This window comes from Apus apus, chromosome 1 (assembly GCF_020740795.1).
Source record: "Apus apus isolate bApuApu2 chromosome 1, bApuApu2.pri.cur, whole genome shotgun sequence".
NCBI classification, from domain to species: domain Eukaryota; kingdom Metazoa; phylum Chordata; class Aves; order Apodiformes; family Apodidae; genus Apus; species Apus apus.
Genome location: NC_067282.1, coordinates 103,895,393 through 103,921,213, shown reverse-complemented (window position 1 = coordinate 103,921,213; position 25,821 = coordinate 103,895,393). Strand labels below are relative to the sequence as shown.

General features: G+C 36.0%; 1 protein-coding gene across 1 annotated transcript in view; it reads right to left on the bottom strand.

The window, feature by feature from the left end:
• CFAP47 (cilia and flagella associated protein 47) overlaps positions 1-25,821 on the bottom strand; it is a 307,875-nt gene that overhangs the window by 234,883 nt on the left and 47,171 nt on the right. The window contains 9 exon segments of the mRNA XM_051614860.1: positions 3,091-3,231; positions 3,731-3,824; positions 7,889-8,095; positions 8,913-9,144; positions 11,201-11,215; positions 11,370-11,471; positions 13,619-13,719; positions 20,397-20,606; positions 21,762-21,954. Coding sequence (XP_051470820.1) covers positions 3,091-3,231; positions 3,731-3,824; positions 7,889-8,095; positions 8,913-9,144; positions 11,201-11,215; positions 11,370-11,471; positions 13,619-13,719; positions 20,397-20,606; positions 21,762-21,954 — 1,295 coding nt within the window.

Here is a 25,821-nt window from a genome sequence, read left to right as displayed (position 1 = left end):
CACCCTTTCTAATGCACCCCAGGATGCCATTGGCCTTCTTAGCCACAAGGGCACATTGCTGGATCATGGCCATCCTCCTGTCTACTAGGACCCCCCAGGTCCCTTTCACCTACACTGCTCTCCAGCAGGTCAGCCCCCAACCTGTACTGGTGCATGGCGTTTTTCTTCCCCAAATGCAAAAGTCTACACTTGCCCTTGTTGAACTTCATCAGGTTTTTTCCCCCCCCAAGTCTCCAGCCTGTCTAGGTCTCTCTGAATGGCAGCACAGCCTTCTGGTGTGCCAGCCACTCCTCCCAGCTTGGTGTCATCAGCAAACTTGCTGGGGGTACATTCTGTACCCTCATCTAGGTAGTTGATGAAGATGTTGAACAACACTGGTCCCAGTACTGACCCCTGAGGGACTCCACTAGTCACAGGCCTCCAACTAGATTCTGCCCCATTGACTACAACTCTCTGACTTCTTCCTTTCAACCAGTTCTTGATCCACCTCACTGCCTGATCACCAAACCCATACTTGATCAACTTATCTACAAGGATGCTGTGGGAGACAGTGTCAAATGCTTTACTGAAATCAAGATAGACCACATCCACCGCTCTGCCATCATCTATCCACCTAGTAATTTCCTCATAGAAGGCTATAAGGTTAGTCAAACATGACTTACCCTTGGTAAAACCATGTTGACTGCTCTTGATGACCCCCATCTCCTTGATATGTCTAGAGATAGTGCCAAGGACAAGTTGTTCCATTACCTTTCCAGGGATGGAGGTGAGGCTGACCGGTCTATAGTTACCTGAGTCCTCCTTCTTGCCCTTCTTGTAGACTGGAGTGACATTTGCTATCCTCCAGTCCTCAGGCACCTCTCCTGTTACCCATGACTTACCGAAGATGATGGAGAGTGGACTAGCAATGACCTCCACCAGCTCCCTCAGCACCCTTGCATGCATTTCATCCAGACCCATCGATTTATGGATGTCCAGATTACGCAACTGATCCCTAACCCAATCCTCATCTACCTGGGCAAACTCCTCCTTTATCTTGACTTCTTCTGGGGCTATATGAAACTGGGGCTCATGGGGAAAGCCTGCAGGAGTAAAGACAGAGGCAAAGAAGGCATTCAGCACCTCTGCCTTCTTTAAATCCTCTGTCACCAGGGCACCCACCTCATTCAGCAGTGGGCCTATATTGCCTCTGGTGTTAGTTTTGTTGGCTATGTATTTGAAAAAGCTCTTTCTATTATCCTTAATCTGACTTGCAAGGTTAAGTTCCAAGGAGGCCTTAGCTTTCCTAGTTGCCTCCCTACATTCTCTGACAACAGTCCTATATTCTTCCCAAGTAACCAGCCCCTCCTTCCATGATCCATAGATTCTCTTTTTCCACTTGAGTTTGCCCAGCAGTTCCTTTTTTAACCACGCTGGTCTCCTAGCTCCCTTACTAGATTTTCTACCCATTGGGACACACTGATGCTGTGCTTGCAAGAAGTGGTCCTTGAATGTTGACCAGCTATCTTGAGCCCCTTTACCTTCTAGCACCCTGTCCCATGGGACTTCCCTTAACAATTGATTGAGGAGGCCAAAGTTTGCTCTGTGGAAGTCCAGGGTTCTGGTCCTGCTGGGTATTCTGTTCCTCCCACACAGGATCCTGAACTCCACCATCTCGTGGTCACTGCAGCCAAGGCTGCCATTGACCACCACTGCTTCAACAAGGCCGTCCTTGTTGGTGAGCACAAGATCCAGCAGCGCTCCTCTTCTAGTCGGCTTGTCCAACATTTGCATTAAGAAGTTGTCATCAATGCACTGGAGGAACCTCCTAGACTGTGAAAGGCTGGCTGTGTAAGTCTTCCAACAGATATCGGGGTAGTTAAAATCTCCCATGAGGACCAAGGACTGTAATTGTGAGGCTGCTTTCAGCTGCCTGTAGAAAGCCTCATCAACTTCCTCATCTTGATCAGGAGGTCTGTAGTAGACCCCCACAACTGTATCACCCATATCACCCTGCCCCTTAATTCTTACCCACAGACTTTCAACTTGCCCCTCATCAGCCCCTGCACAAAACTCGATACATTCTAGTTGCTCTCTCACATAAAGAGCAACTCCACCACCTCGCTGCACCAACCGAACTTTCCTAAAAAGCACATAGCCATCCATGGCCACATTCCAGTTGTGTGAGCTGTCCCACCATGTCTCTCTTATTGCTACCAGATCATAACCCTTAGACCACACACAGACCTCTAACTCTTCCTGTTTATTCCCTATGCTGCATGCATTGGTGTACAGGCATTTCAGGAAGCAAGCAGAGCACACTGGTGGGACCAAATCCTACTCTTCTTGCTGGCTGAACAGTCTCAGCTCATGGTCTACCCCTGTATGACAGATGTTCCAGTCTCTTAAATAATCTGTGGGACCCTGCACTGGAGACACACTCCAGTATGACCATGTCTGTCTTTTACTGGGAAACCCAGGAAATACTTATATTTTTATTTTCCATCCCTTCATATAGAAATGAGTAAATATTTATTTTTAGACAGAAAAAAGTTACTGATTATTGGTGAGCACATCAGATGTACTTTATACCAATTTTTTTAATCTAAAATCAGTAAAAATAAACTGGAATAAAATGATGACCAAGTTCATTATATTGTAAAAGGAATATGCATTTTAAAAAATGCTTACCTGATTAAAAATTCCTTTCTAATACAGGATAGTAAATACCATGGTTATGTATATGTCTAGTCAACTAAGTATTTCCAGTGAAAAGCATTTCTAACCAGGTAACCAAAAAGCACGGGAGGGTTTTCTTAATTTGTAATAAAAGATTTCTGTAACATTAAATTCTACAAAATGCAGACTGCTCTAAAGTAACATTTCCGAATTGAAACATATTAACATACTGCTAAAGTGTCAGAACTATGAAAATGCACATTTTCTCACTTTTTTTTTCTTCTCTGAGACAAATAAAATACTTTAAATTATTTTGGTTTAGATATCTGCTTGGAAAAAAAAAAATAAAAGTATACCACAGGTCTCTTTCAAAAAAAGTTTTTCTGTCATCAGTTCTACAGAATTTAAGCAGCAGATTTATCTACATTTTACCTTGTATATTTGCAGTAACACATCTGTCCAGGCTCGTTTGCTCATTGTCTCAAATGTACTATCCTTCAGAATGAGTAGATGTTTGTTGCTAAATAGGTCTGAATGTTTCATATCTCCTTTTTTCAACTCAGATTTTTGGACCTTCAGATAAAACAATGGGATTTATTTTCAGTATTAGTTTCAGCAGTTTGGATAGGAAATTCACAAGGAGACAATAATGAATCAATGGCATAAATGACTGATAATGTCAACACAGGACAACAATGAACAGCGTTACAGTTTGCCACTCTCTCAGGAATATAAAGCACAATATGCAATTGAAAGTAGTTGAAAGCAGCAATTAGGACAGAGAGGTAACATATTTTTTTTTTTTTTTAAGAAATGGTCAGCGTAGTAGAAAGCAGTAAAATGAATTTTAATTCAAGAAAACATATCTTAATAGCTTAAATTTCTGTTCAGCCCCAAGCATGTGTTTAGACTTATGCAATCCAAAGTAGTCATCACAGTAGGAACACTCATGGTCCACAGAGGACTTCCATTAGTCTTCAAAGGATTGACACTTAAGCACGTGGTCTCTGTTAAAAAAAAACAACAAAAAATAAAAACAAGCAAACAAAAATACTTAAAACCCCAAACTTACTTTCAGCACAGTTTGCACTTTAATCCATTGTTTATAATCATCAGGTTCCAGCAGAAATTCTGGCATAACATGAGGAAGATATGCTCCTTGGCTTCTGAAATCACAAAGCAGAAAAAGTCAATAGGTAGGCAAAATCACAACTCTTTTTAAAAGCGGTCCAAGTTTCTCAACTTGCTCAACCTATGAGGTTCATAGGACTAATGAACCAGTGCTATTAATTGGTGTAGATAGTTCCTATTTATGAAGTTCATGTTCAGTTCCTCTGCCTACAACTAAATGCTTAAAGCCCAGACAGGTCTGGACAGACTGGCTGCTTTATGAGAATTGTTCCTCCTTAAAGGATTTATTACAGCACAAAGCATCGAAACACATGATGCCCTTTCCCATGTGCAAGGCAAAGGGTGAGTGTTACATAATATCAGCAGAATAATATTTCAAAACTCTTAATTGTTAAACTGACCTGCTATATATTCTCAATAGACTAACAAATGCAATAGGAAAAGCAATTGCAGTAACAAAAGGCAACTTCATTAGACTGAATACCCAAAAAGGCTAACCTCCAATTTAAGAAAGAATATTCTTTATCTCAACTGACAGTTTAAACAGAAATTGCTGGTAAGAGGGAAAAATAATGAAGAGTTCTGAAATTGTTCTCAGGGCAGCAGAAAATTTTCCTAGATTTACATTGTTCTCTGTGGTTTTAACATGGCTAATGCAAACAATAATCAGATTAGCTATTCTTGCTATATAACCAGTTTCTCATTCGAATGAAGTGATCATACTTTTTTGGTACAATACAGTCCAAATTCAACTTACTTAGTACACTGAAAGTCATACATCACAGTTTGAAACTAGGATCACAACTTATATTTCTGTTGCCATAGAATTATATTTTGCTGGTAATAGCACTTTGTCTCCATATTTTACATAGTGACATTATCTTCTCAGATTATCAAACTTGCTCATTTCATGAAATTATCTAGCATGTTCTTAGACACAAATATTTTAATCAAGGAGCTGAAATAGCATAAGGTTAGTAGGCTGGTTCTAAAACTCACCATGCCTGAAATTCCCATTTTCCATTAAGTCATAGACTCTGCCACATGAAATCTTTTTAAAACTTCAGTTCTTCCCAAGTAATAAAAGAATAATTCATCTTTTCAGGTGTCCTATATTTCTTTCAATGTTTTTACTTGGTAGATAGATGGGAATCACTGTAATCTACAATTTTAATCCTCAGGAAAACCATATAACAATGTTACATGTCATCATAGTGAAGATGGGTTCTATATAATTAAATGTACCCATAACTGGGTATGTTTTATTATTGAGGAACACTATCTTAAAAAAATTCCTCCTCATTAAGGTCAATATTTAATATGATATTGGTTCTCCAAGGTCAGTATTTTCACACTTCAAGATGTTTTTCCTCAAGACACAAAGGTGGAAATAAATTAGTTAGTTGTATTTTTAAATAGTAAAACTTTTCCTTTACTGCTGTGGTAATGTACCAAGGAAACCTTTTGAGGGAAGGAAAAAAAACCTGATACTTTGAATGTTGCTTGAAACAGAGAACATCCACCTACATCAGCAAATGGAAAATCTGGAAGATTAATTATGCTGTATTTGAACCATGCTGACCATGTGGTTGAGGGAAGAAAGCTGAGGACTGTATGTTTCTATTTTCAGAGTGCTCTCCTGGGCTTCTTCAAGAAGGAATTTGTACTTTCCACAAATCACAAAGAACATGCACAGACAGCAGATCACAGATTAGCAACTCACATTCATATCTAGGCTGGCTCTAGATGTCTTACTGTCATTACATGCAGTTTTGCCAGCAGTGCAGGTATCAGACATTTTTGTACCATAACTGATAAACACTCTTAAAAATAACCTATGAAGAAATACAAATATTCTAGGAGATCCTAAAATGCACAAGTAGCAAAAGAATATCCATAAATCAGGAACAATTAAGGATTCACACAAACTAGGAAAGGCAGAAACTACAGGATAAGGTAATGCCAAGTGCATATTGAGCACCAATTTAATCACCTAGCATCAAATACATGTAAGCACAAGAGTCCAGCTAGAACTGTTTTTCTATGGCAACCTGTATCGTTTTGCTAGAACTGGATTACTGCTTCATTTCCAATCATCAGACCTCATCAATCATCAATCATCAATCTGTACCTGTGTACAGGGGCACTGAACTTAGCCTTGATCAACTGGCTGCTGCTCCAGTTCTGCTCTGAATACGTCAGTGAGTTACCAGACAAAACTCTGTATGACTGAATGCTTTTAGTAAAATTTAGCTATTAAATAGCTTTCCAAATTGCCCAAGAAACTAGGTACTTCTTTCCAATTGCAGTTATGCAAAGCAAAAGGAGTTGGAACCCACTTACAACAGTACTCATGATCATTTTGAAGTAGGCAACTATCATCATGTATGCTAGCTTCAAGATTGTCCTTGATTGAGCCAGGATGAAGCCAATTCTCCTTTTACTGATTTTTTTCCTTCAGTAAGCTTTCTTTTAATTAGCAGCAAGTGTTCCAGCTCGGACTGATAATGCTGGAATGTTTATCTTATTGTCGGGACTCCAAGGTCGCACCTTTACTCTGCCAGCTCAGGCGCTGCTGGGAGATCTATGACCCCCCCCAGGAGGCTGAATTAGACAGACAGCAAAATTGGCCAGAGATATTCAATTCCATACATCTATGTAAACTTAGAGGAAGGTCAGAGACCACAGAAGACAACTTCATTCCTGCTTTTTCTCCCCTTCTCTTCTGCTCATAGCTGGCATCCAGGAAGGACTCCGTCCATCCACCACCATCGACCCCCAGGCTGGAGCTCTCCTGACCCTCATCACTCTGCGCTCTCTCTGGCAGCTCCGGGATTTTTCAGGACTGTTCACAGCTAAGGAGAGTTGCTGGGGGTGGGGGAGGCAATAGGGGTTTGCACATTCCTGAACACATTTGTATATAATTGTACAGATTTTCTTTTATCATTAGTGTTTCATTAAAGCTGTCTAGTTTAGTTTTCAATACAGTAAAGTCTCTCATTATCCCTCTCCTTCCCTACCTGGGTGGGAGGGGGAGGGGATGGAGAGCATTGTTGTCACTGGTTTAATTGCCGATCCTGAGTCAAACCATGACAAAGATGCCTAAATTCTCTGGAAAATCTCAATGGGAAGACTGGACATAAGAGTCATCAGGCACCACCAGGAGAATAATTTGACACAAACTAAGAGCGCTCCAAAAGTATCCCATGAAAACTCTTTAAGGAAACTTCTGTGAACTAATATTTTGCAGGAAGATCCTGAACAAGCTTTGTATCTAAACTCATTATAAGTTGAGATACAGTAATATCACCATTAATTGCTCTCAGATGAAAAGCTTGTATTTAGAATAGAATGTACATGGTAGGTTTAAAATGGCTTTACAGTCTCCTGAACACTAGATGAGGATGCTAAAAAGAAGCAGATATACTGTGTTTCACGGGTTCTGATGATCTCAACGGATCTTGTGACATTAGACTTTCTCTGAAGTTAGTTTTCTTCTCTTTTTCACAGTAGCAATGGCCAAGAAGAATGAAGAATAATTTAACTTCTTTATTAACTTCTTTTTTATTTGCACCATTTATGACAGTTGTTCCATATTATGTGAAAATATAAGATTATTATGAAGATAGATAATTGCTAAATCTGTTCAGCAGCAATAGCGCTTCAATTGCTTGACATGATTAATTTGAAAGACTAACAGATTACAAAGTAAGTCAATATAATTTTTGCTAAGGTCAGTAATTATAAGACAAAGATCATCAGTGGAATGGTAAGATCATGACAAACCCGACCTGAATACCTACTCAGTTTGTCAAATAAATGAGGTTGAGAGTCATCTTCTTTTGTAATTATTGGAGCAAGAGTTCCTCTGGAATTCCTGTAATGGGATGTAACTCTAGCAAAAGACACCTCAATTGGCATAAACTACAGAAGGTAACCTTGGTAAAAAATAATTATTTATAATAGATCAGTCTTAGAACACAAAAAATACAGTATATAGGAAACCCTAAACCTACTGTATATTGTTCAGTTGGAATTCTTGTTGAACTAAACAAATTGGAAATAAAAGATATGTATATTTTATCATACAGGTACTTACTTAAGGAAAGCAAGCAATGTAGAACACTCCCAGTGCAGCTGTGACATTCGTTCAACTGGATCAAGGGGCAATGACTGGCTTGATTTAATGCCTGGTAACTGTCCACTCAGATGTAACAACATGTCATAAACAGTCTTACTATCTTTGCCAAGGTTTTGTATAAAGGCCTTTTCTTGTGGAGAGTTCATCCAGACTTTAGACACATCACTAAAAGAGAAAAAGCTCTCGATATTATTCTTTTAAATGCAAAAAATGAGCTAACATTATATACAACACAACAATAAACTTAATAGACCATGAAGTAAAAACAGCAGCCAGAAGGCTGAAAAGTATAGCACTTTTTACTTTTTTACAGAACTTTCATAATAACATAAAAATTTTGAGCTGCATGTAATATTCATTATGTATATGTGAAATATTTAATAAAAAAAATTGTGCTTGTCACTGTTTTCTGCCAAACATAAGATTGATTTCTATCTTGTTTATAAATTTCTGTGTTTGTGTTCCAGGAGACTGGCTTCTTCATTACTTACTAGCAAACTAGCTAGTAACAACTAAGTGATGCCACTAAGTCTGATATATATCCAGGGTGTTTGCAAAACTGTTGATTATAAAATTTGCTTTCCCATCTATTTCTTGATCTTCAGAGTATGTAAGGGAAAAAAAGACATATTGTTAAAACTCTTATCTATGCTACCAAAGAAGGACCAATTGCTAGAATTGTGCTCATTCTGGGAGGAGAATCAATTTAATTTAAGAGGGTGACATGTAGTTTGAACTGCATCTTTAACATCCACTGTATTATGATATATCAGAGCATCATAGTTGGAAATAGAGTTTAGAAAATGAAAAATAACACCTGGATGATATTTTCACATAAACAGTACATAGATGCTACAATATTGTAATATAGAACTGTGCATTAAAGTGTTTATATTCCTCAGATCATCTCCAAGCCACTTTAGTGTATATGTTAACATTTTATTAGGCAGAAATAAGTGAGCTCTAAATGAGTAAGAATTACCGTCTTAGTGAATATGGTATTGAAATAGGATTTTGTCCTGCTGACCAACCAAAGAGAGTGAACCAATTCTTAACAGCAGTTAGAGTTTTCTGGAAAAACATGAACTCCTCTTTGCCTTCATCAGGAAAAAATGATAACTCAAATTTAATTTCACTCCCATCACTTTGTCTGTCAGCTTCACACTCTTCATTCTTATTTTCATCACTCTCACTTTCAAAAACAGTAATCGACCCTGAATGACACACAAAAAAAAAGGAAAACGATTCCTTATTTCTCCGGTTTTGTCGAGTATAAAATCATTTTTTTTTAACACAAAATTGTTTTCAGAAAACAAAAAACTATCAGACAATGAATGACCAACTTATTTTAGGACTAAAAAATTTAAGTGACACATATACATCTTGGGAATCGAAAAAAAATATATTCTTGGAATCTAATTTCACTTAAAGAAAAAATTATTACCAAATCAGAAAAAATAAATTCAGGCATGGCTTAAAAAAACACAGACAGCAATCTTAAAGAAAAAAAATCTTACATACACTTCCAGTAAGTATAACTTTACCAGCTAGTCCATGCTTGTTCCGCACACCAAGCACATAGCATGGCTCAGTAACTGACTTGTATTCAAACAGTTTATCTGATATTGTATAGGTATGACTAAGCCTATATCCCAATATACAAGTCTTTGAGCTTTCCCCCCCTCAGTTAAGCCTCCTCTGTCCTAAATTCTAATCTGGATAAAGCTTAAGATTACCATGAGGACAATCAAACACTGGAATAGTCTCCCCAGGGAAGTGGCAGATTGCCCCACATACGACAGTTTTAAGTCTCAGCTTGGCAGGGTGCTGAGCCATCTCATATAAACTATAGTATTACCTAGAAAGTTTGGACCAGATGATCCTTGAGGTCCCTTCCAACCTCCCATCCTATGATTCTATGATTCTATATATTTTAACAAATATTAGTTGTTAACATTAACAACAATATTTCACAAAATATTACACTAGAGCAATTTTACTCATAGTACAAATAACGTAGATCATTCCAACCTTGAAGATGTATTTTAATACCTCTGTTGCAGTTTTACTTCATTAAATGATACAAAAACAGAACTAATGTATTAGACAGTGAACTAAATTTTTGTTAGGATTTCAGAAGAAAGAACAATACTATACAATACGGATAAAAAAGCTTGTCCTTTGTAAGATTGTTATGCAGTCAGATCTGAGTTTATGCAGTTCTGCCAGGTGACAAGATTATTTTCCCCGTCTTGTCATTGCTGCCTTCACCAGAGGTTACATCTTTTCACAGCTGAAACTGAGTTGCTCTTTTAAACTCTTATATCATTTCATTAAAAGATGAATCATGTTGCTCAAGAACTATTATTTACTCTAACTACCCCTGTTTATCTTGGAGTACAATCACACATACGTCAGCAGATCTGCACGACTGGAATCCTGACAGTCCTGAAGCAGCAGCAGTAACTTCTGCTGTTCTAAATTCCTAGTTAGAAAACTATCAGCTCAAAAAAGAGAGATGTCAGCAGCCTCAGATACTAGTCACCTGACAACCTTACAGAAGTTCTGTTACTCTCAGTTCATATGCAACAGCACCTTAGCTGAGTCCCTATGTTGGGTTTGCATGGCAAGTCTTTGGTAGAGAGAGGGCTACCAGGGTGGTTTCTGTAAGAAGCTGCCAGAAGCTTCTCCTATGACCAACAGATCCAATGCCAGCAGGCTCCAAGACAGGCCCGTCAGGCTGAGCCCATCATCGATGGTGGTTGTGTATCTGTGATAACATATTTAAGAATGGAGAAAAAAACTTTGTGCAACTGCAGCCATAAAGAAGAATGAGAATATGTGGAACAGCCCTGCAGACACCAAGGCCAATGACAAAAGTTGTTTTTATACTGTACCTCATAAACGCAATAAAAACATCAAAGAAAAACATCAAAAAAACCCTGAGTATACAACTACAACCTTTGCAGAGTGTACATACTTGGTTAATTTATGAATACAGAAACAATACCCTTCTTAGCAACTAATCCCTTAGGTGTGTTCAGTAGTTTCTGCTGACTCCTCTACAGATGTTATTGCAAATGGGACCTTGACTTTTTCTGTTTGTTTTTTGCTTATTGGTTATTTTTAATACTTAGACTGATTTCCTTTCCACCTAGTCTGCTAAAAGGAAGGAGCATTTTTTCTGTTTCTGTGCTTTAGGCCAGGTTTCCCATAGTGTCACAGGAGAGGACAGCCTCCTCAGTACTCATTCATTACATGTACAGAAGCAATTCAAGCAAAGCCCTTTAGAGCAGTAAGGTGAAAAGAAAAGTGTTTAAAGTGAACAGCTGCACTATACCTGACTGCGAATATTCACAGCTTGAGTCAGAGGTTTCATCAGTGGAACTTGTGAAATTACTAAAGGAAAATGAGTGTCGAGACTCCTCATAGGTTGAGCCAGTGGATGCACCAAAGGAACTTGAGGAAATACTATGGGAAAGTGATTGTGGAGAATAACACGAATGCAGAATGACTTCTCCACTACTGCAGTCTTTCCAGTCTGTAAAAAAAAATTACAAGCTGCAGTTGAGATAAAAATATTTTATTGTCATTGCTTTAACAGTTTATAAACTGGTATCTACTTCAATATTTTTCAGTTTCATGCTTCAATTAATCAAGTAATAGTTCTCATTTGATTCACGATGAAAATATCACTTTGGTCATTGGAGACAAAAAAAATAACCTGCAATTTTTTTCAATCGACTTTGTTTCACAGGATAGGTCTTCACACTTACTGAAAAGCAGCTACCAGAGCAGCACTAACCCAAGAATTCTAAGTCAGGAAAAAATATTCTTAAGAAATTTTTGATCACAGCTCTTTAGTGAGTCTTAGCATAATAGTCGCAAACTCTTTCAGACTCACAACACATATTTTGCAAACCAAACTCAAAAGTATCCTTTATCAATCCATCAGTTTGGTAAGAAAGTATGTTCCAACATTTTCATGTTGGCCTATGACAGGATTAGGGGGGACACTGTTAGCTATTTCTGATACTAGTCTTCAAAGCAAGAGTAGAGGACAAAGCCAGTGTAGCTTCTAGACAAGCAAACACATCAGTAAGAGAATGAAGAACTCTGCACGGTTATCTCTAATTTCTGATTGCTGGCATTGTTATTTGTATCATTTCAAGCAAATAGCAGAAGAGCATGAGGTCAGTTATATGGAAGAAAAGCTTTTCTGAGTAGCTTCAAAAGCCACTTTGCTGTATAGATATGGTTTAGTCACACTAAACAGCATTCCACACCAAAATAGTCTATAAAAAAACACATACAATAGACTTAAGTAATTTAGCAATAATGACACGCTTCAAAATTGATATAAACTGATAGTGTAAAGGAACTAACAAACAACCAATACATAACAGAAATATCCCATTATTAATGGGAGATTAGTTCTTAAAACTGATCGCTCTGTTTTTGGCTTAATTCTCATGGGAAACCTACAAAGCATCTTCAAATGACAAGCTTGCAAAAATTACCTATTGGTTACAAAAAAAAAAAATCACCACATATTTAGAAGATATAATAGTCTTTCCTCTTTCATAACTTCATTTAATTGTGCCATTATCCATTACTGATATGGTATCTGTATCTATCTTCTATATGACCTAAAGAAATTAATGAATACAATAATTACCTGTCTTCTTGCTAATTTCTTTTTCAGCTTCACAAGTACCACTTTTTTTTTTTCTCTTAGATAGTAACACACTTGTTTTAAACTAATGCAGTTTTAGAACTCAGTCCTCAAAGCTAAATCTATTTCAGATCTAAGAAACTACTTTCTTACCTGGAAAACTCCATCAAAATACATCCAAACCCATCAATTATAAAAAAATACAAGAATTTACCCTATACTTGAACTTGCTTTGAGTAGGAGGTTGGACTACATGAGCCCTAGAGTTCTCTTCTAACTTGAATTATACAATAATTCTAATCTCTTCCCATAACCACAGCTACATATATGAAGAGATCACAGATCACAGAGGCAGGCAGAAAGAGAGGGAGCAGGAGGCAGGCAAAGATGGGGCCAGGACAACAACAAAACAGGCAGAGATGCAGAGGCAGAGAAGTGGGCAGAGGGAGGCAGGCAGAGAGACACATTGCAGTTAAAAATATTTCTAGTCTCTGATCTGAGGCTTTTATTAGGCCTTAAAATATAGGTATACTCCCCAGCTTTCAAGGACATTAATATAAAAAACCTGAAAACTGTTCCAAACAGGCACATAGTGATCACATTTTATCATAAGATCATGTGACTTTCCTCTCTTTTGCCTTCTTCAAATCATATCCAACTATTGTTCCAGGAATTATTGATCATCACTCTCTATCAATACAATTAAAATTATGTTAACTTGTCCTCTATTGTTTGGGCTGTTATCTCTACATATACTTAAAACTTCACAAAACATTCTTTAGGATATAGGCTTGTCCAATACTTTTCAATAAACTTTACCCAATCATTTATATAAGTTTTTATCATTTTCAACAAAGGTAAGCTATTCATCTGTTTTAAACATTTCATTGACATATCTCCTTGTAATTAATGAGGAGAAATACTATACTGAAGCTAATTTCTCTGCTATTGAAAACACTGATAATGCTACTGGACATAACATAATATTAAGAGACAGAATGTTGACTGCTTACCGCTTCTCAAGATAATTTGTTGATCAGAGTGGTGAAATGCCAAATATGGGTATAAAGTAAGAAGACAATTCTCTGCTGTTGCAGCAACTTGTACTGAGAACCTGTTTAAAACAAAATAGAAAAGTGATAGTTTTCCATTTAGCCAAGGTAATCAAGATGTTTCAGAACACTGTCTCTCTGAAAAGAAAAAACAATTAAAATTACAGGTGACACTTATGAGTATTCTACAGGAGATGGCTAACTGGCTAAATATATCCTATAACTTTTGACAGGGGAAGATTCATTGAAAAGCAACATCTATGTTGATTTTTATTCTATAAGACTTTACAGAAATATCAACATAAATATTTAAAAATAAATAGATTCAACTTAAAAACAGTAAGATATTGACTTCAAGTGCTAGAATATAACAGAAATTATTTACATGGTGCAGTGTTCAGTAGAGAGACTATACTGTCTGTAGCAGCCATATTAATGCTGCAATCCACATTTTAACCTTTTTTTCACAGATCAGCTCAATCTCTTGGGTGCAGTCATTAAACAAAGAAATTATTGCCATCAATGGATTCCTTTCAGCCATATGTATGTATGTTCTGAGTTCGTTGCAACTGACAGTTGCAATTGATCTTAGTCCTATGTCATGACATGGCTGTTTTTTTATTCCACATTAATGCAATACCTAACATTAGTATTAATTAGCTATTTTGACTAGGTTGTTAAAATACAAAGAAAAAATATTTTAGTTATTCAAACAGTAAGCTGACATCCATGCAACTTTAGTATGCTAAGAATTATGCATATTGAAAATATACCTTGCACAGAATAAAATATTTTCTATTTTTTTAGTTACATATTGAAGGATAAATTCCTTTTTAATGTAAATTTAGACTAATATTAAAGGATATCACAAGATTAATTTTAATACAACGTAATTAGCTTGTACTGTTTTGTCATAGAATAACATAGTCAAGGAAAACAGAAATGTTTTGAGAGAATGCAGATTTGCTTTCCTCTTTCAGACTTCCATCTTCAAATGCAACGTTCTTAGATACCACTTTCAGGATAACTTTATGAAACAGAGAAAGGGTCCAAAAAAATCCATAGCCATCTTTCATATTTGTAAATATCCACATTTGGTTCCAATTGCATAGCTAACAGTTATTTAAATAATAATCCATCTCTGCAGTGTTTTGGTTTGTTCCTAGGACACATCAGCCCTATTGGCTGGGACTATGGCAATGGCTTTGGCCACTTTTACCTTGTAGCATAGTACTTATTTTAGCTTACTTCATGCTTTGTGCTTTTATTCGGTGAAAATTCCAGCATCAGGACATCAGCAGGACAGATGGCTGAGAGGTATATGTACATCTACCTATATGTACAAAATGTAATTTGTACATACTCAAACCAGGTGTCAGAGCATAATATTTTTTCTACCTTTAGCAAGCCATTTAAAGACACATAGGATAAATAACTACAACACAGAAATGATTGCCAGCTTCTAACTCATTACTGTGATAAATGACAACTTTGAATATGCTGCAGACATACATTAGGTTAACGTCAGACAATGGAATTGAGAGCAGGGATGGAAGAAAACTGCATGAAGGTTAATGAAAGACATAACTCGCAAGTTAGATGAATGTAACTCAGATGTCTGTATTATTGGACTCTGTTAACTTTCTGATGTCTCAGTCTGAGGTGAGCACCTCAACCTTCTCCATTTGGGCAAATGCCAAATCTTCATTCATGCTCTGATTTGCACAGTAATGAAACACAGAAAACTGTGCTTGAGAACAACTGCAGTAAATCTTAACTAATTACCCAAATTCTATGAGCAATACTACTCAAAACAAAGATATTACTGCACAATCTAGAATATAAGAAGTAGCCACAAGAACAGAACATCTGTGTACAAATAAATGCCTTACAATGCTCCTGCAAGAGAAGCTCCTCCCTGTTCCATACTGCAAACAATCCAGTAACAGCATGCCTCCTTGGCAGCTCCGGTATTATAACAGGAGAAATGAATACAGCCAGCCAATAGCTAACACAATGCAAATATATTATTGTCTAATTTAGAAGCTTCAGAGTGTTCGTAAGATGAAATACAGTTGGATGCTGAGGCACCTGTGCTGGCTAAGCAAGAGCTGTAAAGCAACACCAGGAAACCGCAAGTGATAGCACTGAGTAAATCCCTGCTGTAGAGGACAGAACTTCATTCACCAACCTGCTCTCTCCAAATTAAAATAATATTGAAGGACATGGACAGCTTTTACTCTCTAAGGCACGCCAGAAGAATACATGCCTTTAATAGGCACTGCTAGCAAACATCAAAGAGCTGCATGGACTATCAAAACAATTGGAACTGATTCATAACTGGGTACTAGTGATTGCATCTCAATTGCATCACGTTGTTCTTACAGGGTAAGATCCCTGACATGCTCTCTTCCTGAAATTCCACGTATGAATGTGAAAAACATCAGAAATTGCATGAGTTTCCCCAGCTTCCCAGTGGGAGAGGGAAAGAAAATGGTGAACTGTAGAATTTGGGAGGCAAGGACCTCGGCACATTGGTGTCCTCGATGATCGCAGCAATTTATCTATGTGTGGGAGTTTTTGGATATTTTGCTGCCAAGAGCACTGTTTCCTTTGTATAACACAACACGTACCTGATGTTTACTTTTTTTTCTTAGAAAAATAAGTTATATGTCATTCCAATGAGAATGGCAGAAAACTTTCTTTCCTGCTAAATTATTCACCCAATCAGCAAATTAAAACATATAATAAAAATTAGAGGACAAATACATGTTCACTGAGGCTTTTTTTTTTTGTCTAGTTTTTGAATTTGAAGTAAGTGTAATAGCTTAATATTTCTTCCCTTATTAAATACTTGCCCAAGATATGGCATCTTTTACTCCTGTATTCCTATCAGTCCTATGCAAGAAAATGTCATTTATTCTGCTTTGGAGTGAAAGAAGCAAAAGGCAGAAAAAGGATTAAAAATAACATTAGAAATTAACTGCAAATTCTCATTTAAGGCAGTCATTAAATAAATATTAATGTACTTTCTTATGATCTATTTAATGGAATTCATGCACACAGTGAATTACTTGCATAAATGACAATCATATATCTCTTTCGTTTTCTTTTTACAGCTGCATATCGCACAGTTTTGCTATAAAACATGATTGCCCATCATCTTTCAAATGTTCTCAATAAAGCAGCCACATTCAACAATATCTATCCTCCACCCAACGTTTACTCTGATTTAAAGACAGAAAATGATAATTACTTAGATGAGTTTAATACAGACTATGCAAATCAATCCTACTAAAAAATTACCAAAACAGAGTATTTGCTTTGTCAATACTCATGCTTTGAAATATGCCAAGAATTACTTCTGCTTAGAAGTGAAGCTCTTATTTTAAGTAGTTAAATACAGGACATGATATGTTAACAACATATGAAAATAACTTTTAAACTTACTTATTTTAACTCCACCCCTGACCAGAGATTGAGTTGAAGTTTGAAATTTATTTCAAATAACTTAAAAATACATGTAACAACTTAGAAAATGGAACTGTAAAGAGAGAATACCTGAAAAACTAAAACATCTTCAGCAACAGATAGTGTGAGATTTCACAGCCAATTGCACAAACACGTGACTTTTATTTGATATCTCATTTTTCAAAACCACATTGAATTTGCCTTTAAATTGAGGATGCTATCCTTTACTTCATTTTAATGGCAAGTATGAGAAAAAGTTTATTAAACAGAAGAAATTATTACTTCGCTATAACAAGGTTTGAGAAGCTGCTAGGGCATCACATACAAAGAGCTATTAAAACTAAATATTGTGCCAGCTCACCAGCTATATTTCAAAGCTCATTGCAAGCTTTAATTATACTTTTTGCATAAATACTGAAAGCTTTACCACACATTTATGTATCACATCCCACAAAATGATTAAATCTTAAATAAAATTACTAAGAAGAAATATATTATTGTCTGACAATCTATAAAGAAAAATATAAAATCATAATCGAATGGGAGCAGCAAGAACTGAAGGAAGGGTCCATTACCCTTGCATCAAAATAATATAAAATTCACTTCTATACGTAGGAAGAAACCCATTCTAAGCTGCAGACAAAAGATACTTAAGCCCCAAAATAGGTGCTTTTGTAAAAATAGTAACTGCAGGAATGACTTTCAATCACAACAGTATCTACCTGTCCTTCTCCACTCATTCATCCTGCCAAGGTGAGAGACAGACAAAAGGGAAAAACTCTGAAAATGGTTATTTTTGCACAGACCTTTCACTAACATATTTTATGACCATTAACTAGGGACAGGGGACACTTCCTTCTCTGCTTTTTAAAGTCACTTTAAAATCAGCCTACTGCTTTAAAATCAAAATAAAATGAATCTCATGGTTGTATACATATTCATCATTCAAACTATTTTAAAGAGAAGAATTTTGGTACAAACAGTGCAAATAAATTGCTGTCAAACTAGGTGTGTTTTTTTCTGAAGGAATTTAGGCCTAACAGGAACTAGACCATGCAAATTCCCAAGTATTTTTCTGATGTAGAGCTTATATTCCCAAATAATTTCAGTACTTTTGACAACTTCAAATGCTTCCTGAAATAAATAGGATAAATAAATAAATAGCAATTTAAAGCACAGCTGTCCTTCACCCCTTCTGTCTACTACAGTCTGCCTCTGCTGATGCTGCTGTCTAGAAAGTCCCTCTAAGGCAGCGCAAAAAAACACTGAAGAGCCTACATGGAGAGAGGAAGACATCAACAGTTTTCTTTACTTTGCTATTCAGTCTTGTGTCTCACATACCAGAAAAGACAGTATCCTGTACACTTTTAATACACGAAGTATGATCTGAAGCTGATATGTATTGCTAGCATAATTTCATTAATTCCTACCATCACACATTCAAAAAAAACAACCAACCCACAAAAAAAAAAAATCACAAAAGCCCGTATGTGTGCATGTGCCCTTATAGTTTGTAAACAATTAACTGCATTGATAGAGATAACAACCATCCATGCAATCTTCTGTCACCTGGCTGTTAAAAATATTCCTTTTAATCTTATGCCCCTAAGAACACTTTCACTGAGATCAGGAGTTGGCCTGCTTCTTACTCATGAACCATCTGTTTTCTTACCAAAGCTGCTGAAAGATACTGCCCTGCCCCCTGCAAGATTAAAAAAAAAATTGACAGAAGCATTAACATAGTAATTGCTTAATAGTCCCCAGTTCCTATCCTATAACACATACATGCAGCTCTCCTTTCTAGTAGCCAAAAAAGCACACAAAACCGCCAAAACTATCACCAAAAAAACACAAATAAACAAACAAAAAAATCTACATACCAGAAAAAAAAAAAAAAACCACCAACAAAAAACAACCCACACTCTTCCATCCAAAGGATTCCATATTGATCTTTGGTATAGACAGCAGAGTCCAGATGGTTATACAGTTAGCTTATTAGGAATATTACAGATATTGTAGAAAGAACTAGAGATCAGGAAATGTCTCAACTCAGAATATACAAACTCAGAACAGACCGTCCTCCTCTAAAAAGGTTAGGAACAGAGAACAGAAGACCAGGGAAGTAAAAAAAGTTAGGATTAAGATAAAGCAACAGTGAATCAGTTAAAAGCGGTATTTAAAACATAATTTACAACACCAAATACAGGTCACACACACACAAAAAAAAAGGTGGTAATAGAATGAAGCAGGAAAGAAGACAGACAACTTGGAGAGCAAAAGACTGAAGAATTATATACACCAAGAGAGGGAGGGATTTCCCTTTAAAATAAGAATGGGCATGTCCTTTGCTAGTCCCTAGCAAAATGAAATTCTGATTTCCAGTGTAATTCCCCTTTGAGAAGTCTCTCTACCTTTACTCTGAAGCTCAAAGGCTCAATAAATTAATAAACCTCATGTATAAATAATAAGTCACATTAATAAACCACAAACATTTTAAAAAAATACAACAAACAAACAAAAAAACCACAACCCTGGTACTCTCTTACAGCTGCACATTGTACAGACAGTCTTTAAAATAATAAGAATCTCTTACTTAAGAGACAATACCCACTAAGTTACTCAGAGATGTCTCTTCTCAAATTATTGAGTACCAGAGGAACACCTGAAGCTTTTGAGAGGACTGAAAATGGAGTAATCCCTTGGCAAGATCACTCCATTGCAACTTTGTAAAGATTCTCAAACAGCTGATAAGAACCACCACCTCTTCCAGAAGCTATGATAAAGCCAGAACGAGACTCTAAACCAGTCAGAAACATTTCATTGCTTTAAAAAATGAAACACAGGAGAAGGGCTCAACCCAAAATCAGACCACCCTTAAAACCAGCATGGAATGGATTGTAAGATTTTAATAGCATATTTTTCAAAAAGGAAAATATTTTCTAACAGAAAACATTGGGATTTGCTGAGTCAAGACCATGTCTCTCCAACACAATCTGAGAAGACTGTAGTAGACTTAAAAATTACCAGCACATATGAATGAGATACAAGACCTTAAGATGGCCACTTTGATGACTCTCACCAAAAGAGACCAAAGCTAAATTTTGTGTTTTCAAATTGTAAATGCATTGAAAAAATAAACAGATATCTGTTTCATTCTTTGATAATAATTCTTGTATGGCCTTACCCAACCATTATGAGTTCTGTGTTTTTTATCCAACTTTGTCAGTTTGGACCCTGTCCCCAGATTAATTTCAATGGCACACATTACCTGTTTTCTTCTTCATCGATAAAGAATATAGTCCCTGAAAATGAAATTGGCCTAGATGATCTGAAGCTGATATGGCAAATTACTTCCTTATTTGTGCCATTTGATGAAAGAGCAATAACTTGTCCTCCTGGGAAATGTGCAGAAAAAGGGTAAATCCTGTCACCATCTTCAAGTTCCAGCTTCGGAAGTTCAACATGAATTCTTGATTGCCTGTGTTAAAAATAAATAGTAATTGTGTTTGTGCTTACAGGATGACAGTAATAAAACTGAATCACAGTTTCACACATTTACAAAACTGCTTTTCACTTAAATACAGAATCATAACTTCAGTTTGGCAGTATAAATCAAGTGAAACTAACTAAAGAATAAAATTTCCTTTAGCATTTAAATTCTAGTTTGCTTTCTTTGCACCTACCCGAAAGTTTTATACCAACCCACAATAGTTCAACATCCAAATGAAGAGCAATTTCTTTTAACTGTTCTAGAAAGGGCATAAGCAAACTAATAATTTAAAGGTAAAGTTAATTTTATTAATTTAAAGCAACTTAGAGTTTTGCTCCAATTCTTCTGGTATAGAAATTATACCTACATAAGCATAACAAAACTAATATACTGTGCTTTACAATTAGAAAAGCTGTATCTTATAAGACCAGAAAAGCACATTTCACAGACGTACACAAGAGTGCTTGGAAAGATTAAAATATTAAGATTTCTATCAAATTGAAACAGGTGTAGTGCTGTGTTATGCTACATAATATGAAGATTACAAGGAGGCTCTATCATAAATTAAAGTGGGTGATCCACAGAAAAATGAAAAAATACATGGATGCTTTATTACATTAAATGAGAGGATTAAAACATTCATGCTGCCCACTTCGTTAACTAAGACATTGCTTAGAAAAAGCAAAAATAAACACAAAAACCCACAAAATCCCACCAACTGTCCAAACAGCAGCTAGATTTCAAACCAGTGGTTTGAAATAGGTAGGGTTCTACTCCTACCCTGTGGAGTAGAAAAAGAAAACAAGAAAGACATTTTATCTGACAACGAAGTGAGAAAAGGACTATGATCTCAGTATCTGCCTAAATTAACAAAAAATTCTTCCTTCTTAATTTTTGTGCTCTTCAAAGTAATTTTAAAAGCATCTAACAGAGTGAATACGTCAGAAGATGGTAACTTCATGAAGTAGGAACGTTTTGAGGACAGAACGTGGGCTTGTTGAATGTACAGCAATATTAATTTTCCCTTAAATATGCAGACTCTTTGCTGAGACAAAAATAATTATGAACTTTCACAATCAAAAGCAATTCACTTTTTCAGAAAGGAATTATTCAATATTTTTGTACTAAATGTGAGATTTTTACCTTAAGTAATCTTTTGGAATTATATTGATGACTGCTTCTGTTTTCATATCCAAAGGAACTGGTTTCAGCATTAGAAAGGGGGGATCAAAATTCATTTTTGGTGACTTCGCAGTGCCAGATAATGTTATGTTATAATGTGAAGGATTATCATTTAGACACAATGACACTTCAGATGTATATGTGCCTGGGCAAGCTGTTATAAAAATGAAACAATCAAAGAAAAAATTATATTGTCATAAATACATGCAACTAAAAGACGTACAGTGATTTTTGTGTTTTTTTTTTAAAAAAAAAGTCATCAGTATGTCTTTCTTACTCAAAATGTAGCTTTATCATACAGTAAATATTGTATCAAAAGAATTATTTAAAAAAGCTTAAAACACTTGCCTGTAGCAAAACAGAAAACCATATTTTTTTTAAATGTCTGAAATTTTTCAAAGTTTGAGTTACTTACTGTATTAAAATTCCTTAATATATAACATCAATGGAACATCCCTCAGAATTTTAAAAATTGCAGTCATATTATAAATTACACTAATTAACGCAGACTACTTTTATAAATTAATAAATACCAGAGGCATTTGAATGACACAATAAGAAAATGTTGTTGCCTTTTAAGATGGCAATCCCAACATTTTAAAGGATGATTAAACCTCTACTGGCCAAGTCAGCCTCATGCAAGCTAGCAAGACAGGTTCTACCCTCCACTAAAAGCACTTCCTTGCATTCTGCACCTTCTCAGGCCATCTTGCTAACAGCTGCCAGGCAGTTTTCTCTAGGATGGAAAAACACATTTTCACTGATTTACAGGAAACAAGGTGCTCCCTTCCACAACTGTTACACTATCAAAATGGTATTCCAAACCATACAGTGTCATTTCCCAAATTTTCAGTCATACCCACCTGCTGAAGAGCTAGCAAAATGAAAAATTGTGAAGGCCAGCTAATGAATACCTCATATTTAGAAACAAATCTGCATGATGTGTTGTAAGACAAACCTCAAATTTTGATATTTTAATTTTCAAGAAAAGCAATCTTCCCTTTGATTCCCTTCCATCTTGAGATTAGTAAGTATGGAAACATCTTCATCTAATATTTAAGAAGGGAAGAGGCAGCAAAACAAATAATTTTGTATTTTGTGTCTGTATGAGACACTGCAAACAAAATACATGTTATAAATTCCTCTGAGATTAGGTCATTATTTTCACTAGGAGATTATTTTCATTAGCCTGAGAAAGACTTGCCATTGTTTACATGCTCAAAGCAGAAAACCCAGTGACTTCAATATATTTTATTTTATTCCCTCCTCATAAGAGCTAATTTCTTCATGGAGATGATAACAGAAGAGCTTCACAGAAGCATGTTAGCTTACCAAAATATGGTCTGAGGATTCCTTCATTTCAGACCAGAAAATATGAAACTGGTAAAGTGAAAACTAGATTAAATGGGAACCAGCTGCAGTGCTTGCAACACCTGGCTAATTCCCTATTAAATCAAAACCTACTTTAGGAGTCAAGACCACTGAGAAGGCTAAGAACCTTGTGCTTCTACATGTTGACACAGCAAGGACACACCTTTTCCTGGCACTTAGCCAGAAATAAAAGATATTTCCCTTTTATGAAGCAAAGGTGAGAGAGCTTCAGAAAAGGTTTTGCAGATATATGAAGAGTCAAGCAGGATATTTTTGAGATGTATGTAAGACAACACATTCTATACAAGTTGCTCCCATATACGAGCTAGCTAGAAAGTCTACTGTCCCATGGCTGTGATCTAAATAAACCTTATTTCTGATATCCTATTTTCATATATATGTATGACATACGGCATAGGAAAGTAAACAGCCACAACCAATAAATGTCATAAGAATGGAATGTCATGAAGGAAGAAAACTAGAGGAGCGCGTGTTAGTACCGAAGAATACACAATCTTCACTAACTCCCTTTTCAAAATATGAGTATTAACCATACCTTCAAAGTTAAACCATCAAACGTTAGGAAAAAGTGATGTTAAGCTTTTCTCATAAAAACTTTTCATCCACACTGTACATAACAATTCCAACAAAACTACACATTCACATCCATTTGCCACAGAATCCCTGACTCTCTCAGAAGGCAGCAGAGACGGTACAGTGGTTATTCTGCATCCCTGATGATTCTGCATGTGGCTCCACATATTTATGAAGATCAAAATTCTGCAGAATATTTAAGTTAAGAATTTATTGCTTGTATCAGAAACACCAGGATGTTATGATACTGTCCTCATTTTAAAAAGACACAGATACCAAAAATGTGAATTATTCCATTAAGTTTTGTTCATTATTTGTGATGCCTAGGACCAATGTTTACAGGATATTTCATGTGAAATAGATGACTTCGAAATTAATGAGAATTATGTCCTGAACCAACAGCTGAATTTATTCTATTAATCATAGCTTACATGACTACTGTCAAACTTTGTGCTGCTGTTACCATTCTGATACACCACTGTTAATTTATATAAGGCAAACAAAAAGCAGATCAGCAGATGTGAAAACTTTCCTTAGGGATATTTGAAGGTATTTACAAATCTGCCCATACAAATTTGCCAAGGGCTAACAAAATCTGCAGAATTATACAGGAAATTTCCCCTTTTTATTTTCTAGATACATTTATCAGGGGAAATGAGCATTCATTGCCTTACCTTAGAAAAGGCTCTCAATAAAGGAACACGACTTCTCCAAGTACATATGTGCATATATGCATTAGCTGCTTCATTTTCAGCCTAATTTGCACTAGAAAGGTTATCCAGTTCATAATGCCTGACACCCTAGCAAGATATCCTGGGACTAGAATTTATGCAGCTTCCTTGATAATAGAAACATAAACAGATTATATTTCTGCTGAAAGTCAGTTATGCACATAGGCAAGTTCTCCTCTTGATCTGGCTCACATACCTCTGGAGGAGAAATATTTCTCCACCCTTCCAATCTACCCGTTTCAGTTCCAATTCAAACTAGCAGCAAAAGCTAGTTTAAATGGCACCGCTTTAGCAATGTTCCTCTTTCTTACTGCTCTCCAGCAGCACAAATCACATTTTTTAGGTGTTTTTGGTTTTGTTTTTTTTCCTCCCATAAATCTTAATTGTGTAATGGCATGTTATTTCATCTTTTGAAAGTGTGTGGGAAGAAAGTAAAAACTCCATCTGCTCTTCTCACCCTCCTGAGTTTGTATTAGATTGTTATTCAGTTCTATGCTCATCTCCCAAATAAAAATGTTTAGTTTAGTAGCCTTGGAGTTTGCAATAATTCATGCCTTGCTGCATATATTTACTTTGAAGCATAAATTGGTGCCAATGAAGAATTTGCATACACCAAAAAACAGGTTTCAAAGCAGAAAAGTCACAGGTAGTTAAAACTTAAATGTAAGCCGAAGGGAAGGGAAGGGAAGAAAAAGAAATTCTAATCGCTTCTTCAAAAGCTGTGAAAGGCCATAGTTTTTTTTATATTTTACTGTTGCAGAAAAAAAAAAGCCTAAAAGACAGAGATCTTGATGGTCAACTGTGCCCATTATGTATTATCACATCTTCTGGGGACACAATGAACCTATTAACTCACTGGTGCTTTTGTAAGTATTTTTCCACAAAGCACCCTAGAACACAAATTTATTCTATCTTGCTATGCTATAGAAAAGTTATCCATATCACAATAAGATATAGTGAATTTTTTGGTACACTGTTAATGCATTATATTATAGTACTGCAGAAGAGGGTCATGTTAATATACCTTCCGTGCTTGAGAATATCTATTTAATTTACTGTATTTTTTCTACCAGGTCACATCATATTACTATGCATTATACAAGCTCTTGCATTAACTTTAACACTGTAGCTCACTATAGCATTTTGCATTTTAAATATTCAATGTGGCATATTTTTACAAATTACTCTAATAAACACACAAAGTTCATTTTTAGGTTTCTTCACCCCCACACACTATCACTTTACAGTACAAACTTAAGAAGGAGATCAGCATACCATACTCATTAACTGGGTCTCCCGTGAGGGTTTTAATGTACTTAATGTTC